Source organism: Gymnoscopelus braueri (genome assembly GCF_963280865.1).
Source record: "Gymnoscopelus braueri genome assembly, chromosome: 8".
NCBI classification, from domain to species: Eukaryota; Metazoa; Chordata; class Actinopteri; order Myctophiformes; family Myctophidae; genus Gymnoscopelus; species Gymnoscopelus braueri.
In genome coordinates this window covers 29,144,525-29,163,282 of record NC_137609.1, presented here as the reverse complement: position 1 = coordinate 29,163,282, position 18,758 = coordinate 29,144,525, and the positions used below count along the sequence as shown (strand labels likewise).

General features: G+C 43.2%; 1 protein-coding gene across 2 annotated transcripts; it reads right to left on the bottom strand.

The window, feature by feature from the left end:
* Positions 1 to 727: 727 nt before the first annotated feature.
* On the bottom strand, positions 728 to 18,476 carry pwwp2a (PWWP domain containing 2A). 2 transcript variants are annotated; one of them, XM_080434680.1, is made up of 3 exons: positions 17,210 to 18,476; positions 10,106 to 12,457; positions 728 to 4,937 (listed from the first exon to the last, which is right to left on the bottom strand). In XM_080434680.1, exons 1-3 carry the CDS (start codon positions 18,469 to 18,471, stop codon positions 4,913 to 4,915), a joined length of 3,639 nt encoding a protein of 1,212 aa, XP_080290806.1. In that variant the 5' UTR covers positions 18,472 to 18,476; the 3' UTR covers positions 728 to 4,912. The 2 variants fall into 2 exon arrangements, with proteins under 2 accessions (XP_080290806.1, XP_080290807.1); XM_080434681.1 differs by lacking the exon at positions 728 to 4,937 and having other exon boundaries at positions 8,322 to 12,457.
* Between the last annotated feature and the right edge of the window lie 282 nt (positions 18,477 to 18,758).

Sequence of the window (18,758 nt, the reverse complement as noted above, 5' to 3'; positions counted from 1 at the left end):
TTAGAGAGTGGTCGGGGTCTATGGTTTGGAACCAGGCTATAGGCTTGATGTACAAGTACATACACAATGTACAAGTACACCCCCTGGCCCTTTCCCCATTCCAACCCTTGATGCTGAGGGTCCATTGGGTCCCATTTTTATAGTGTTTGGGATGACCTTGCCAGGGGATTGAAGCCTGACCTCCCAATCTAGGCCGTACACACTAACCACAAGGCCACTGAGCTGATGTTACCACATGCTTAATGTAAAATGCTCAGCTCTCTAGTGTTGTACTGTGGGTTGTGAACATTTTTGCAATGTCTCTTTGTCATGCTTACCAACATACTGTACATTGTGTTTGCGAAAATGCATGCAACTGTTGCCAAATGAAAAAAGCATGACGTTCTGTGATACAAATGTGTCCAGTGTGGGTCGGGCATTACTACTTGTACTACTGTCGTGAAACGCAACACATAAGTTCAGTTTTGCAGTGGTGGTTTCTGACAACGGGACTGTACAACAAAACTGTAATCAAGTACCCTACCCAACCCCTTATGTACAAATGTTATGATTTTCTAATTTAAACACTTTACTGATGTTAAGGTAGTCTTCTCTCATGCCTAACAGTAGAAAACAATGTGACTCCCATAGAACATCAGAGAATCCTTAAATAAATGCATTGCTGTAAAGAAGGGACAGTGAGAGCTGTTACGAAGGCAAAAAGCAAGTTTACTGATTGTTAGAGATATACAGATAGCTTCGGTCAATAACAAACTGGGTTCACATGAAAATTCCCATGATGATCAACTGGAGTACTGGACCCTGCACAGACCTGTCGATTGTTCTCAAACGCATTGCTATGTACAAGAGAGAAAAGGGTTTGAGGCTAAAGTGACTGAGGCTAAACTGTGACCACTTTAGCCACAGTGGGGCTGTACAGTCTCAGTATATGAAACACCTGCTGAGCCTTCAGTTCAGTGCCAAATTTACTCTGGATTGAAGGAAATGTAAACCCTGTGTTAAGTGAATGAATGTTGGGTTCCATAATTCAACAATGATTGTGTTCAGTTTTTTTCTTAATCTGTGAAATGCTCCCTCCTTGAGTGGACACATGAACCTATATGTCTGTGTATTTTTTTCTTCCTAAATGTTATCTGTGTGTATAATAGGTCACCTTATGAAGAAAGCGTAATGAAGAAGATAAGGACACATCGAGTGACCTATTTAGTGCCCTGGCTGTGATACACAGATAATTATAAGGCAACAAAGAGGAACTATTTTACCTATGAACTATGACCAACTGTATTGTGTTGTTCAACAATGCCTGATGCAGTCATTCTATTGCCCAATCGCTGGGTTGAGCCAGGTGATTTCTTAGATTTTGCACCAGTGCTGTGCATTAGGTGGGCAATACATCAATGTATATGTTAATGGCTGCCAGTGGGAAATGTGGTTGAGAAATCCAGCTGCAATCTTATTTTCATGCTCACAAGCAAGCGACTGTGGGCAACATGGCCAAAGTTGTAGAAAATTGTTTCAGACCATGAGTTTCTGCTGTAGCTTTCTGTGCGAACAGGATATAATACACACTGTTGTGTTTGTCCCCAGTGTCAAGTACAATCAGTTTCAGGCAGCCCAGAAGAGGAAACATGTCATAAGTTTGAGACATAGATTTTAGTTGGGTTTATGACCTTTGTCACAAAATCAGCTATCCGTTTCAACGTTCAGGTCTCAATGGCCACAAAACACTTTTTAAATATATTATATATTGTCGATAATCACAAATATTCCCCCCCTCTTTCTATTTATGGTGAAGGTTATACATACGTAAGATCTCCAGTGAAGCTATGGGTAAAGTAAGGGTTTGGCTCATAATAAATCTTTAATTATCTTTTAGGAACACACATTTACAACCATTTCTCTAAGTTTCTCCACTGTGGACTGCACATGACCCCTCTCAACTGCCACAAAAACTAGCATGACATACCAGTGGGACAAAGGGTTTGGGTTTGCAGAGGACAGGGAATCATTCTAGACAGTTTAGCAACATCAAAGCCTGGGCAGCCCTCTGCACCTACAGCATAGCACATGCAATCCGTATTGCATTTATGATATATTCTTTTTTTGTACATAATAATCATATTATTTTTATTTTCCTATTTTATGTTCACATATTTGCTTTTTTCCTTCTTCTTCAAGATCACAGATCAAAGTATGAAGCCTACCAGTATATCAGATGCACAGTAAAATCCTGAGAGTTTATTTGAACACTTTCAGAATGCATTTCAAGCGTTTTTACTGTGTGATGGATAAAAGCAGGGCAGGGAAGTAACTCTAGGCTACAGGCCATACTGGCTTGTTTAGGCCTATACCTTGAAATTCACACTACAAAATCACGACTTTGGGGGTTTTGCTGTGCACATACAACTATTTTCTCAGTCAACTTAGTTTATAAAACAGAGTAGGATGTTCAAATGGTGGTTGATTAGCTGCAAGGGTGACTAGCAGACGTACATACCAGCTACAGCCCAATTCTGCTACAAATTCTGACTGTGGCTGGTGGGTGTCTTGCAGCCACTTTGGTTGTCTGATTTTATTTAGTTTCCTACCCTGCATATAAACTTGATCAGAGAACGAACATGCTCAGTCTTGTAACGTCTAGTCCTCTGTCAGACAGTATATTAAAGGACCTTACTGGTGGTCTGGCATGTTTTGCCCATTGACTATGACTCATGGTGTACATTGCTGCTGAACGTTTTCCAAAGACTTTGTTTAAATTCAGGTAATTTCATTGAGGAATGAAAATTAACTTGAAGTTTGGGTACTAAGTACAGGTAAAACAACACACACTAAATGTAATTTAATTGTTTTGTGTGTGTGTGTGTGTGTGTGTGTGTGTGTCTGTCTGTCAAGGTTACATTATCATCTCATTTTAAAAGACAGCATTATATGAAAAGTCTAGATAAAAATAGACCCTGGAGAAAAGATTGATTATGAATGCAATGCAAATGTTCATAACGTATTAACCACACAATTACAAACGGCCAACATTGACTCAATTATTCAGGGAGGTTCAGTAATATTTAGATAACTTTGGACAAAATATAAACAAACACAATGTCTAAACATAAAGCCATTGAAGGGACAATTGTCTGTTTATGTACGATATATGGCTGAGGCTGTGAATAGACAAGGCCATGTATAGACTCCAGTATGGTCCTTTAAGTACCGTGTTGGTGCCCCTATACTGTACAACACATGTTTTATCTCTGTTGTTTCCCCAGATTTAAGATATACTGTATGCTAATGGTCACTGACTGAGTAAATATAGATTTATTTGGTGTAAACAACTGTATATTATATTGCATTGTGCTAATTTTATCAAAACAGGGCTTTTTATAGAAGCATTGTCATAATCATTGTGATGTCATATAACTATGTTTATGTGCTTTCAGGGACAGTAGGCATACTGTATCTGCCCCTATACAAATAAACCAAACAAAATATCCTATATAAATATAGTTTTAATTTTCAAAGTTGACATGGGTGGACGCCATACCAAATTCCATGGATCACAGATTGGTTGGGAACCAAACAGTTTGTAGGTAAAGTGCATTCCCTGTCCACGATTTAATTTAGACAGTCAGTCAGACTATAACTAACTATGTAGAATTCAGGCATAGCAAATCTAGGTAGTCACAACCACACAAGATAGGGCCTGACAGAGGGTTTAACAAATGGACTATTTTGTTTGATTTGCCTATAAATGCTAGCTTGACCACCAGCCTGCAAACAAATATTCACATTGAATGTTGCCTTATATGGAGTCCTTTCTTATTCTTAAAACAAATGAAATAATATGCCAATGTTGTGTGGTTAACTAATTCCACTTGTTCTTTTATATAATCCGCTTGTTTGTGGAATATCCTTCAGTCAAGTAAATTAGTTGAGTAATCGGCCTTAATTCAAAGCACCTTTGCTTGGACACCATCTTTTAATGTACGGCATACTAGGAGCACTGTCCACGTCTCCCCAATGTATGTAAACACTGACTTTATGTACAGTATTGCCATCTGCCCATGTGTTGAGATGTCCATTATTTTGTATGTGTGCCAATTATGTGAACTATGTGCCTATATCATTGTCATTATGTCAAATATCCTCTGTGTTTATTGTACTTTTAATTATGTCCAAAAAAGTTTGCATAGGAAACAAGTGAAATTATCTCACATCAGAGACAGATTTTTACACTCATTTTAGAGGAATGAGATTCTAAGACCCAGTATTTATTTAATAGAGACTTTTTTTCTTTTCTTTTGTTTGTTTTTTGTAGCTGACTAAAAACTAAAGAAGCTCTAGAAGGTAAACATATGAGGGGGAAATGAATGTGTTCCTATGTGCATTGGTATTTGGGCTACTGTTTTTGAACTTGTTTAAAACAAACCCAGGTACTTATACCTGTCCATGAGCTATAATAAAATGACACTTTATACCATTTACTGTTGAGTTTGGTGTCCTACGTCCAGCTCAGTTTACATTCTGTTCAGCACTGGGATATACAGTAATTAGGATATGAGTTATCATTCACAATACTGTCCGCACACAGTGTTGTGTGATATGTGCGTGATAATTTGCATCAATCTGGTCAATTATTATTATTTTAAGCAGTCAAATCTCTCCTGAAACATGTTGACACTGTCTGCATTTTCCTTCAAGAACAAACCCAGGGTTTTACAGCATGATTAGTAGGCGAGTATCTCTGCATCTCTTTATAAATATAGAATCTTCACCCCCCCCCCACCCCCACCAATTTTTTTTAAATAATAATAATTATGTCCATATCATATGCTATCCTTCCCTCTCCTCATTGGACAGCTCTTGTCATGGCCCGTCAGCCTCTCCACCAATGGCAGTGTTCAGGTGTAGACGCCCATCAGCAACCCTTCACTGTGGCAGCACTGGAGGGGGGACAGAGGAGAAGTAGTAGAGAGGGAATACAAGAAAAGGGAAACAGAGCGGGAATAATGAAGGGAGAACAGAGAAAACAAGTTAAGATTATTGTTCACAGCAGAGTTCAGAGCGTCTGATGCAACAAAAACAAAACAGAAAAAGAAAATAATAATCACTATCAGGGCCTTATTTTCCTACAGGGTCTGAGGTTTCCAAAGACATTTGAGTGCTATTCAGAGCCATTGAAGCAGATTCAGCAGTGGTACACTCTTCACTGGCAGATAAAACAGACGGAGCGGAGCCCATGGCTAAAACAAGAGAATGTCGTCTATATGTCACATCCACAAACGTATCCTGGCTAAACTGTGTGAGCTATTCGACCACAGCACAGTCTTGCATTCAGTCTAATCAAACCTGAAAGCCAGCCACCCAAAGCTGAAGCAGAAACCGTAGGCAACACTGGAGTACAAGATATGAAGACAGTACACGGACTGAAGGGTTTTACTGAGCACACATGCACCTTTTTAGCACCATCTTGCTTTAAATTCACCCTAAGCCGCTCAATACAAAACTACAGTCTTCCAGAGCTACTTCCTCAGATATTACTCTGATCTACACAGCATTGGAACGTTTTCTGCATCACACAATCCTCCTAACACGTATTTATTTTACAGCACAATACATAACATTAACTATACTTAGCTGACTGGATTCCCAAGGGCTCTATACTAGCCCCCCTCCTGTTTTTGCTCTACACTATATATAACCCCCTCCCGGTTTTGCTCTTCTCTCTCTCTCTCTCTCTCTCTCTCTCTCTCTCTCTCTCTCTCTCTCTCTCTCTCTCTCTCTCTCTCTCTCTCTCTCTCTCTCTCTCTCTCTATATATATATATATATATAAAAAGTGTTTAAAAAATATTAACGATGAATAGGGATGCTATAGGGTTAAGGTCAATTTATACAGCAGTGTCATTCAACAAAAATTACATATTTCCAAATGAAAAGTGTTAATGCCACACAGGTTGGACATGAGGTAGAGAGACTGCTGATAACTACAAGGCTGATGGTTTGTTCCTCAACACCAAAAGGAAGGAGGGTGTATTCCTGTGGTAGGGTGCAGATTTGCAGACTACTGCACAAGCATGTCATTGGACCCAAATATTGCATCAGGGACACTTTACTGTAAACAATACTGAATTCAAACCACTGTTAAAATGCATATGTACAGGATGCTAAACTACAGTATGTATATCTTGGAAGGATGTGCAAAAACAAGACATTGTTTTTACATGCCCAGGTTCTCTGCATATGACCCAATAGCCTTACTTTTACACACATATGGAATGTATGAGAGCCCACCCCCACCCACCCTCAGTCTCTTTCTGTGGACAGTCTAAAAGTAGAAAGTCCTTTCTCTGAAGGTATCTAGTGTTGGGGGTAACATTACATAAGCATTACAGTATTACTTTAATGAATAATAAAGTAATCTAACTTTTTACTTTTAAAAATTAGGCAAAAGTATTACAATTACTATGGCAAGTAACAGTAACAAGTAACACGTTTTTAGGTTCTTATACATTCATGCACAGTTGCACACAGATAATGCAGTTTGTCTGCCATTAACAATTTAGACTTTTATTATACAACCTAATATATGTCTTATGAATTATAATGCTGAAATAGCATTTTAATAGCTAAATGACATTGCAGTATTCTTCTCTATTCTATTTAGCCTATCCTCTTCCATTTGATACCATGCCTATTCCTTTTGTGCTACCTTTTGAGGGTATTCTGTGCAAGTAATGCATTGTATTAAATTGCTTTTGCACAGAAAGAGCAAAGTTAATGTTAACGTGCCTTGTCACTTTTTATTGAAAGCATATGTAATTCATTACATTTTGAAAGTAACTCCCCCAACACTGGGTACATTGCCCATCATGTGGTTCCCCCTGTATCTTGTGTCCATGTGTTATTAGTTCATGCCATCAACATGCCTCTGCAACGGTATTACCAAATACATGTACACGTACTGGACTTGAGGATTGGAGTAATTCTGACTGCTACAACGGTTAAATAAAATGCTACAGGCTGAATTAGACCCACAGCGTACAAGCAAGTCTCTCATTGACATACTGTCTCTCACCTGATAACTCCTCACTATACACAGTAGCATAATTTTTTTATGGTGATTTGGTGACCATGACTGTATAATACAATGGTATGCATGATGTCTGGTGTCTCCAAAATGTGTTAATTGCAGTTGATGCTTTGACTATTTATTGTGTTTTGGCCTACCATAGACCTGACTGAATTTATCTATAGTTGTGTGACTCTAATAATGAATGAGCCGTACTTTAAAACCTTCCTACTTACAAGCAAGCCAACAAACTACTTTTGGTATGGACCACTAGCTAGCACATACCAAAATTCACCTGAAACTTTTCAGAAGTGAGGACCTCCAAATGATGCGTCATTGCATTCCAAGTAGACACACGTCATCATGTCATGTTTAGTAATAATTTCCCAGCCTGCTAATAAGAGTTGTGCTTCTCCCATAAGCTACTTGGCAAGAAAACCACCACTTTAGATACACATCACTGTTTTCAGATGAGTAACTCATTACTCCAAAAGGTCAAGTTTAAAGGAATGTGGAAAAATATATACATTTTCCGATTCATTCATTTATTTTTGATATTGGCGGGGGGGGGGGGGCTTCATATGCCCTCTAGCATAGCAGAGGATGGGGTTAGGGTCGGGATGTCAACTTTCAATAAAACACCCACAACACACCCAACATTGGAGTTACGAGATACTCATTTCAGGAGTGAGTATCTTCAAACAACCGAAAAGATAAATAAATAAACAAAGGGCAACAACAAAAATCAGAGATGGTTCATTTTGCCGAGATACTTTGAGAGAAAAACACAACCCTGAAGACCCAATTTACCACAGATCTGTTTGCAGGTGAGAGATAGGTCAACAGAGCATGCCCCCACCCACCCACTGTTATCCTGCTTCTGTCCCTCATCTTGCTTAGGCCTAATATAACTTTCTGTGGATCCAATTTCATTCAGCACACCAGTACTTGGTACAAACGGTCACCATGCCCGATTTAAAAAGGCACAGTGACGCCTAACCACCTCAACCAAAACCCCCTGCCCAAACCCCCAGTAAGGCCAAGTACAGGGCATTAGGCCTTCTCCTGGATCCTATGTCTATCCATGTCTAGCTGACCCTTGTTCTCTTGCTGTCAATGTGAATAGCAATGAGAAAAAGTTCCCAAAATGACGACTAGGTAACAGCATTCTTGGAAGTTTGACAAGTTTATTTATAATAGTTTTTTTTTTAAACATCAGGAAAAAAAACATTTACACAAGTCAATTCTTCAACTGGGTTTTCTCTTTTTTTCTGTATTTTTTCAAAACGGCTTTTGTTTGTTTGTCTTGTCATCCCCCTATACAGTATTCTCTGATCTGCAAACAGATGGTAAAAAGAGTCCATAAAATAAACATTACAAAATAAAAACTTTAAACCAGGGAGGACAAATAAAAGCCATCATTATTATCATAACAAGACATTTCCCGTGCTGAAATGGTTCTAGTCAGTGTGTCCTACCCGACAATCTGTCTCTACATCAATTCCCCCAATAGTAAGTGTTCCTCAAACTAGGGGACAGGGCTGCAAAATGGGTCACAGACATATGCTTGGTGGGTCCCCACATAACAAGGTGAGACAAAGTTACACAGATTCAATGTTCTAAGTAGGATGTAATACCCATTTAAAGCTGTAATTCTAACAAAATCAACTTTGAAACAGTAGGGTGTAGCTGGGGTTTAGACTTTTCCCAGCAGCACCTAAAAACTCCAGCGTAATAAAACACCTTGAATGGACCCACCAGGAACAACAAAGTTGTGATCCATTAACAGGCCTTGACCCAGTTGAAGTGACACAGCTACTTCCTAATTAAAAACAACATCAGTTGTTTGTTGGTTCTGAATGCTTGATACAAAAGGTCACACCCCATATTACACAAAGTACAGAAATGGATTTTCTGTTTTAACGTTCCCTTCTAAGCCCTCTCGCCGCCCTCAACCCCAAAACAAAGGTGAAAGGCGGTTATTTCTCCATTAAGGCCAATTTTGTTAGTGTGAATAATAATAATAATACCGCACATGTAAAAGTTTCAAGTTCACAGTGGAAGAGGCAGATCATCCCGGGAGCACAGAAATTATTTATTTTAAAGAATGTAGAATTAGATTAATAAGTAATATTTTAGCTTCTCTAAATGTGGTCAAAGCACAACCTTAACACTTCCTCTTCTTAGAAGAATACAGAAGAACCAAGAGAATGTCTGATTCCACAAACAGCAGAAACAAGTGTGAACAGCAGAACAGGAAGTAAAAAATCGGTTCTAAGATACCTGCCCACAGCATACCACTACTGCATCCCACAAGCTCTGCTAGCAAAAATAACAAAGGTGTTCTGGTGGAAATAGGGGAGACTGTATTGAGTTTCATGTTTGACTAAGTGCATCTTAACCATCCATCCAGCCATCAGTAATAATAACCTCAGAACCTGCAGGAAAATGTAGAAAAACAAAATTATCACCATGGTGATTTCGTCTACATGCTCGTACTAAAGGGGGAGGAGGACGGGGCCGCCAAATCTTTACATAGAAAAGGAAAATCAAGAATCATGAAAAAATAAAAAGTAAAAACTACTATTATTCAACAGCATTTTTTTGTGGTTGGGGCTAGGGGTCTGATTTTCCCTCTCTCCGTGACTCCATCCATCTATACATCCTGTTTGTTGCCTCAGTCTTTTGAAGCAAAGGGGAGATATGGAGAGTCTGAGGGATGGGGGGTTCATCTCTGATCCCGGGATGAGGGGGGTTGGAGGGATTGTATAGATTAGAAGCAGCAGGAGGTGGGGCTGAGTGTGTGGGTAGGTGGGGTGGTGATGGTGGACCAGTGCCATTTCCTGCCCTACCTTGTTCCCCGCCCTCCCCAACATAGACCCTTATTTACACAAACACTCTCAGGACTCAAAACTCTCACGAAAACACACACACACACACACACACACACACACACACACACACACACACACACACACTTCCTCTGCCTGCAACTCCCTTTGTCCTTAACTCCCGTCCCTTTCTTTTCTCCTTGCCCTTACGTCTCAAACTGCGTAAGGAGGGCGCGGACCTCCGGCGTCAGCTGCTTGGCGGCCCGCGCAGCCTCAGTGATGGCCCGTCGGTATGGTCCCCTCCTCTTCTTGTCAAAGCGAGTCTGGAAGCATTCCAGGAAGGGGGCGACCTGGGCCAGCGGGAGGAAAGAGGTGGTGGGTGATCCAAACCAGGAGACTCGAGTCTCCTGCAGTACGGCAAGGCCTGTGCCGGCGCCCCGGGAGACGGTGATGCCCAGGACGCGAGCTGGCCACCAGGGAAAGCCATAGATCTTGGCCCAGACGATGTCTCCGACGCAGACGGTGCGGCCATCGGGCGCCGCGCACTTCAGCACCGACTTGGTGAACGACGGGGTTTTGGAAGAAGAGGAAGAAGATGAAGAAGAACATGTTGATGACTTGCGTCGCCTTTTGGGCTCCTCTCCTTCTCCAGCTCCATCCTCCCCAACCACCCCTTCTCCTTCTCCCTCATTGACCATCGCCTCCCCCTGCCCCTCTTCACTTCCTTGGGGAGGAAGTGTGAGGGAAGGAGGAGCAGAGGTGTCGGTGAGAGCAGCGGATGAGGAGGAGGCGCTAGGAAGGGATGGAGAGGAAAAGGAGGGAGGAGGGGGCGGGGTAGAAGAGGAGGAGTACGAGGAAGAGGAGCAGTAAGAGGAGTGGATGAGGAGGTCTCCAGGAGGCAGGAGGTCAAAGGTCTCCGTGGAGCTACACTCGGAGTTGGTGGACTTGAGGTCCTCCAGGTCCAAGGAGCCTGAAGAAGAGGAGGAGTCAGCCTGCGGGTGGGATGAAGAGGCCTCAGCAGACACATACACAACCAGGCTCGCTCTCCCCTGGCTGACTCCTTCTCCTCCTCCTCCTTCTGTGCAACCTCCTGCCATCCCTCGCTTCTCATGCTCCTCTGCCTCGCTCTCCTCCCTCTCTGGCTGCCTAGCGGAGACCTCCTGCACCTCCACAGCAAAGCTAGCAACACCTGCTGAAGCAGACGAGGAGGAGGACGGGGAGGGCGCGGTGGGGCAGGTAGGCACGTCAGGAGATAGGTTTGCAGCGGGGGGCGGGACTTGGCCGAGGGGCTGAGCTACAGCCTGGACAGGGGAGGGATCAGGGGCAGGGCTTAAATCAGGCTGCTTTGGAGGGGGACCAGCGTGAGCGCTCGCTCTGACAGACGGCAGACGTAGCTGCTGTTTGGGAGGGGGATTTGGGGGTGAAACCTGGTTGTCCTCTGTACGATACCTTTGTGGCTTTATGCGCATCCTAGGCGGGAGCGGAGTGGCGCGGGGATTCGACCCGACAACTGCCGTGTTGAGGTGCTGCAGTCGGCGCGTGAAGTGGATCTTCTGATTCTGGCTGGCCTCCTGCAGGGATGCGGAGCGTGTCATGGTCTTGGGCCCCGTCAGCGCAGGGTTGGAGTTGGCAGAGCTGTCCTTTGGCTGTCTCCGGTGATGGGGAGGCTGCTGGGAGGCGCTCTGGGTCGACTGGATCCTGGGCTGAGAGGTCCTGGCCAGCTTTTTTAGAGCATGTCGTGCCTTGGAGCATTCCACAGCAGCACCTTTCGCTCCCAGAGCCTTCTGCTTAGAGTTCAGCTTCAGACGGACCCGGCTGCTATTGGCTGAGTGGGACACAGACGACGAAGAAGCCACACCCCTAGGGATTCGACCAGAGGAAGATCCCGAAGACACTCGTAGCCCTGACGCAGAGCGTCTGTCTGCCACGCCTCGCCCTCCTTTGTCCTCTCGTGGCGTTTCATTACGTAGCCGTTTGCTAACCACAGAGCCTCCATCAGCCTGCCTCCTCCGTTTGGCGGCGTCCTCACCCCGGGAGTCAGATGATGGTGGCGGGCCCCTGCGTGCCTCCCGGGGGAGCCCGCTGTTACCACTCCCCACCGCGGACTTGCACTTGTCGCAGAGCACCTGTCGTGGGCGGAGCTTGATGGCATTCATGATGGACGTGGGCTCCTCGCAGCGATACCGCCGCTTAGGCCGCTTGATCTTGCGGGGGGGTGGCTGAGGTAAGGCCTGGTTGTAGGTGTCCCTGATGAAGAGTGGAGGAGGGTACGGCGCCCCTTCCTGGAACAACGGAGGAGGCTTGGAGCTCCAGGGGTGAGGAGGGGCAGTTTGAGAGGGCTGTGGGATTGCTGCCACTGCCTGTCCCTCCCCACTAAGACGCTGGTGGTCGGAGCCTTCGGAGCAGGAGATGTCCATTGTGTTGACACCGTCAGGCCTTTCTGGTTCCTGGAGAGGCTGCTGCTGTTGTTGCTGGGTTGGTTGTAGCTGCATAGTTACTTGGGGTCTGTCTTTGTAGTCCCTCTTGGGGAATACTGTGATGGGAATGCCATAGGGACCAAACCTGAGGGGAACATACAACGACAGACAAAAAGACAGACAGAAAAAAATAGTTAAGAATAAGGTATAGTTCGTCAACATTCGGAATCCGGGATCTGCAAGCATACCACAGGGAGTGTGTGATGTATAAAAGTACTGTACGTATCCAAAAAATACATTCACCTGATTCAGTTTAAAATATGTCTCACTGAGTGGCCATCGCATTAAATTATTCAACATTCAGATTAAATGAAACGGATAATACTGGCTTTCTGATGATGGCTCTGTTTTGTGTTATAAATAAATCTATTTATTTATACGTTTATTTGGGAGGGACAGCACATATTAATGAACACCACACATACAATGCAATGTAAATACGCCGGATTTAGCAAGAATGCTCATTTCTATCCGTAGTCTCTCCATACAGAAAACAAGCAACATTACAAAAAGAGCATATATAAACATTACTAAAAGGGTACAAACAGAAGATTCCCCTGCCTTTCTCCATAACGGGCTGAGCTGATGTGAACTGGCGTGTCTAGAAAAATGAGTGAATAATACATCACACAACCTGACTAGGAGGGAAGACGGAAGGAGTAACAGGAGCAGATGGAGAACTAACTAATCTAATAAAAGGGTATTTGAACAGATCTGTCCTAATATGGAAGAAACTGTACTGCTGGCTATGTGTCTGATGGTTTGTGTATGTTTAATGCCTTCTATACACTAAAATACTTTTTGAACGACTTAAAAGACTTAAGTCTGCCATCCTCTCACATTAATAATACACTAAAAGACTTTGAAAATTAGTATTGAAAATACTTTTATGCCGGCCTTACACCAACAGACTTTTAAATAATTTCACTGTCACAACGACAAAATTAAATTATTTTATATTATTTTATTAAGACGCAAGTCGTAATAAAGTCATGACTAGATACGGCGCGCTCCCATCATTTTATCGTCACTTTTAGGGCTGGGTAGTGCCTACAACAACATGATACGATACGAATCACAATACAGAAGCCACGATATTATGTGTATCACGATACACATTGATTTTGAATAATAACCATGTCCTAAAGGAGCTCCTCTTTATTATTCTGTATAACAGCAAAGGCAAAGCCCTAAGTATTAAATTTAAGGCCCACAGAATGCCCTTTCTGTAGTTTTTGTTGCAACCAATAATGTTGCAAAGAAATCTATCTTATGACACAAATCAACTCTGGACCCTCACCGCTTAGGGTGTCAGGCCTTCTACACCGTCTAATCACCATTGAATTTTAAATGGAAGTTTGTAATGAAATGATAACATAATAAAAACAATTATATACATGTTAGTCGACAGCCTAAGCATATCTACACTGTCCCTTTGCACTGTACATGAAAAGTCATGTGGGCTGCTGTAGTCTTGTGCCCCTGTCAGACACATGAAATGTTTTCTTTACTACATCAAACGATTTATTATAGTTGCATGTGTATACAATATAACTATATACACTATACATACTGTGACAAGACAATGATGTTACCTGCCTGTGTGAACACACATAATGCCTTGTGGAAACAATGCCATGGAACCCTCCTGGCCAATCACAAGCAAGCAGGAAGTTCTCAGAGGGCAGGAAATATGTGAGGACAATGGGTGAAGACAAAGGGACAGCTAGAGTCAGCTGTTGACAGCCACTAAAAGCTTCCTCTTCGTGGTAGATTTTCTTCATAATTCATTACGTTTTTATTTGTATTTCAGGGTCATTTGAAGGCCAAATTCAGAGCTGAACAGCACAGCAATAACAACAATCACTACACTCACATTATGCCCCCCCCTATTTGTGTTGACAGGCTCCACTCCCATCCCTTCATCAACACCTCCCTCCTCCCATCTTCACTCCTCTCTCTCACTTCTCCAAGGCTGTCTATATTCAGCCCATTAATTAAACTGAGATAAGCTAGTGTGATTCTGTGTAGCACCATGAATATAGCTGGCATCTTCATTCTCCCCATCTTCCTGATACAAGACACACAATGGACAGACCAGTATTACAGTTTCAACTGTAACTGAAAAACATGGGTGGTTAGGCATAATTTTACTTTTTATTAATGCCTAAATGGTAAAGGTTATGGTGCTAAAAAGTAAACATCTTTAAATGATACCAAAGATGGTCGGGTTGATGGTCAGTTGATGTGACTTAAACACTTCTGTTAATGTTTATGTAAAAAAAAATAGAACATTCCCCATGTTATGTTCTTTAAAGCACCAGGTCCCAGGATGGCCTGGTGTTTAGTCTTTGGGCTCATACCTGAATAGTCCCTAATGTTCAATCCTCCAAACTCAAACACTAAACCCCCTGCTTGCTCCAGGGATGGAGTTGGTGCCCCCCCTGACCCACTGGTGATTGTGTTCACGTGTCTAAAATTCCAAGGAAAAATATACTAATTATACTGTGTGTAGGATACATTGACTGAAGTGATCTGAAAATATTAGATTCCATCACACAGCTGCTTTGGGGCATTGAGGTCAGGCATGATGTTTGGGTAGGACTTGTGTAACAAATAGCCTCTTGAAAACAAGTTGCACTGTTGTATAACTGTACATCCACATTTTAGTTTCCACAACTATTATTCATACATTACAGGCATAACAGCAAGGACTGAATTTCCTTTTCTGGGTTATATAATTTTGTATTACTATACATACACTGAACCACTTCATTTAGAATGTTTGCCATGATTTAAAACAGTTGAGGTAATGGTTTTGTTCCCCAAATGAAATCCATTAATTTCTCCTAATGATCGATGTCCATGTGTGGTCCAACAATAAACAATATACTTAACCTAAACATAACTAAAACCCACGTAATACTTCCTACGGTTAATGTGAGCATAAAACTATATATATATATATATATATATATATATATATATATATATATATATATAAAAATATAATTATTTTTTTAAATATGTTTTATTAGCACATGCATTCCATAGGTCTGGACCACACATGAACAAAGGACATCATCAACTTGCAACGGGCATTGTCCCCCTTCAGTAAAAGATGAACTGTTTCTAAAATAAAGGTGTATTTAATTTTTTAATGTTGTTATAGAGGGCAATTATAATATATTAAGGCATATGAGGCTTATTAGCCAGGGATCCTTTTAAGCCATTTAAGCCATTTTAATATAAGATTGTTGACGTTTAGCCTATAATGACATGCCCAAAATAGGAATCAAGTATTGATTGATTATCGATTATTTTTATAATCAATTAATTACACTAGTTAGATTAACTGTTGCACCCTTTATAATATATTATTTTCTTCACTTGGTGGTGGTGGACTGAAAAAATTGCTCCTTTGGCCCATGATGCAAACCACAAGAACCACTATTTATAGTGCACATTACACAGTACACAGGTTGGTTGGCATTACCAACACAGGCTTTTAATAAGCTTACACGGTGATGATCTTTAACGGGACTATCAGAAGACCTCTTTACCAGGAAACAGGCCTTTGGAAGCAAACACCCTTCAGGCATTCCATGAATCATGAGCCAAGCCTACTGATATTAAGCTACAGAACACTGCATGCCTATGTAAATAAGCTTTTATCATCTGACTGACTACATCACAACAAGGGCTGCCATATGGTTAGGGCTACGGTATGTTATTTCATGGCATAAGCATCAGCTTTTCTATACAAATATGAAGTGTAATAGGGTTAAGCAAAATCTCATCTTTGAGTGGACACTGCAAGTATCATACAAGCATACACAATCCGAAAAGACTCATTTGACCAGATTTATGAGACCAAGGAAGGACTGATGTGACTGTGAATGCATTATGCAAGTTATGAAAGTAGGTCAAGTCTGTGTTCAAGTGCTCTGGACACACAGCCATCATTTGCCCTCTAGTGCATGTAAAAGGGTTTTAGGCTACAGCTACACTTCTGTGCTGATATCCTTTATATTATGTATGTACATAATTAATAAATGGGCCTTTAACACAGAGGCCATTGAAGCGTGTGTTAGGTTGTTGTGTATGTACATGGCTGATTATGTAGGTATGTTTGCACTAACCTTGTGGACATGACATGCATGGTGTGTATGCATGCATAACAAACAACAAAGAGCTTACAGGATGGACCTAACATAATCTCCTCATGGGTGTCCTGTACCCTACAGAGTTGTCCTCTAAATTATGGTTACTCAGGACTAGAACTCAACTAATAAGAGAGGTGAATGATATCTGACAATACTTAAGACTTGAACCAGCAGGGATTCCGCCAGACCAGTTCAATCTAGGCATATCACCAAGACTGAACTGGTCTGTCTGAAATTGAATTATTGAATTGAATTATTCTCACAGATGATGGCCTTACATTTCTTTCCTGCATGGATGTCTTTCCTAGGTACACACTTGACTGTGTGTAAGCCTGTATGGTTAAGGCCACACCATTTACTGTATGTTTCTGTTCATGTACAAGTATCTGTAGTTGGTCATGGACCCCCATTTGTAAGAGTTTCTCCAATCTAAAAATGATTGTATTGTTTGATATCATATGATTTGGTCCATACTTCTCTATACGGTGGGAGATAACAGTGAAACACCCCACTTATTAAGCCCCTTTCGGAACCCTGTATACCTTTTTTGTATTTGGGCTGACGGAAAATGTATACAGGGTTTCCGAAAGGGGCTACCCACTTATTGAGACATTGAATTAGGCCTACTGCAGAGAAATCATGTATTTTTCAGTGGTCACCACACCAGTTACCTTTTGGACAAGTCCATTAGCACCCCAGAGAATATCTTCTCGCCCACCCGGAAGGACACCACCAGCGCGTCATCGATGATGTGGTCCAGGGACACCCGGACCTCGGAACCTGGAGTCAGCTGCTCCACAGAAGAAGGCTCGGAGACCACATGGCACGGCAAGGAGGGCTTCGGCTCGGCACCGCTGCTGGGCTCCGCCGCGACGGGTTCGAGTCCCATCCCCAACGTCTCCTGCTTCAAGTGTGTGGCGTCTATGAGCCTCCGTTTAGGCGAACGGCAAGGCGAAGAAGATGGACAACTAGGGTCCTGCAGAGTCCGTGATCCCAACACCGACGAGGAGCTAACGGTCACCGACCCAGCTTGGCCCGTTACCGGGGGCTCGTCTCTAACAAAGGGATAGCTTTTGTTCTGGGTTCCGGCACTAGAAGATGAGAAATCACAATTATTGATGTAACCTGTCGTTGTGTCCATGTCCGTGTTGGCAGTTCTGAGAGCCACCTGGACCTGGCTCTCCCTTAGCGACAGGCGATCCGCTGTAACGGCACCGTCCCGCAGCACAGCATCCTCCACAGCAACATCCTTAGAAACCGCGGAACCGGGATGATTACTCTCAGCGGGTTCTTCGGGCCCCAGCAGCTCGGGTTCTATCAAAGATGTATAAACGTCTATATCCACCGGTTGGGATAATATTCTAGGTTCGATTCGGTTCTGATAATAGTCGTTGGTGGTGGTCGGTTCCGCCGGTTCCGCTAACGACAGCCCGGCTTCCGTCACGGGCGGGTGAGCGGGGAACGAATGCAGGAAGACCGCTGACGGCTGAGGGTCCGTGGTGATGCTCTGGTGGTAGACAGCCTGAACCTCTGCCTCAACCACCGCCAAGGGAGAGAAACGCTCCACGGCTATCAGACGCTCCCCTACGCCCGACGGCGACGGCGTGTATTTCGACAACAGTTCTCCGCCGTCGGATGCGGTTACGACGTCCTCCTCGCCAGCAGCACGGGAGATGAAGGCTTTTCCCGCCGCGGCTTCTAGCTCCGGCCTGACATGGCCGCATTCCTCCAACACCACATCCCCATCCTTCAGATGGGGGTCAACTAGGTCCATAACCCGCGCGTATTCGTGCTCCGGGACGGGCCCGAGGCCGGCTCCCCGATGCGACGGCCCGCCCAGGCCCGGTTCGAGGTGGCCTTCATCGTCCGTAGCCGCTGTTGTTGTTGTTATCGGAACCACTGCAGCTCCTGGCTCTGCAGCCACGGCAGCCATTTTCCTTCCGCTTGTGCTCTAGTGGCCGGGCCCTCCTCTGCCTCCGATAGCGAGAGAGCCCGCCCTCCCGCAGCGAAATGCCACTTGCTATTGGTTAGTGACTTGCCGAGTCGCAGCTGAATGCTTGGTATTCACGCCACTCAAAGTAAGGCCCGCTGGAGACCTCTGTTACGATTGGCCGCTTTTGTTTGGCCCTGTGAACTGTCCACAAGGGGCGACATTGTATTGTATGTGTGGTAATAGAAGGAACAAAAACATCGAAGGACTCTACCTGGCATCATTTTATT

Coding starts and splice junctions, on each gene's coding strand:
- pwwp2a (XM_080434680.1), bottom strand. CDS start 18,471: ATGGCTGCCGTGGCTGCAGAGCCAGGAGCTGCAGTGGTTCCGATAACA. Junction 12,458..17,209: donor CTAATGGACTTGTCCAAAAG/GTAACTGGTGTG, acceptor TGTTCCCCTCAG/GTTTGGTCCCTATGGCATTC. Junction 4,938..10,105: donor CTCCTTACGCAGTTTGAGAC/GTAAGGGCAAGG, acceptor TCCCCCCTCCAG/TGCTGCCACAGTGAAGGGTT.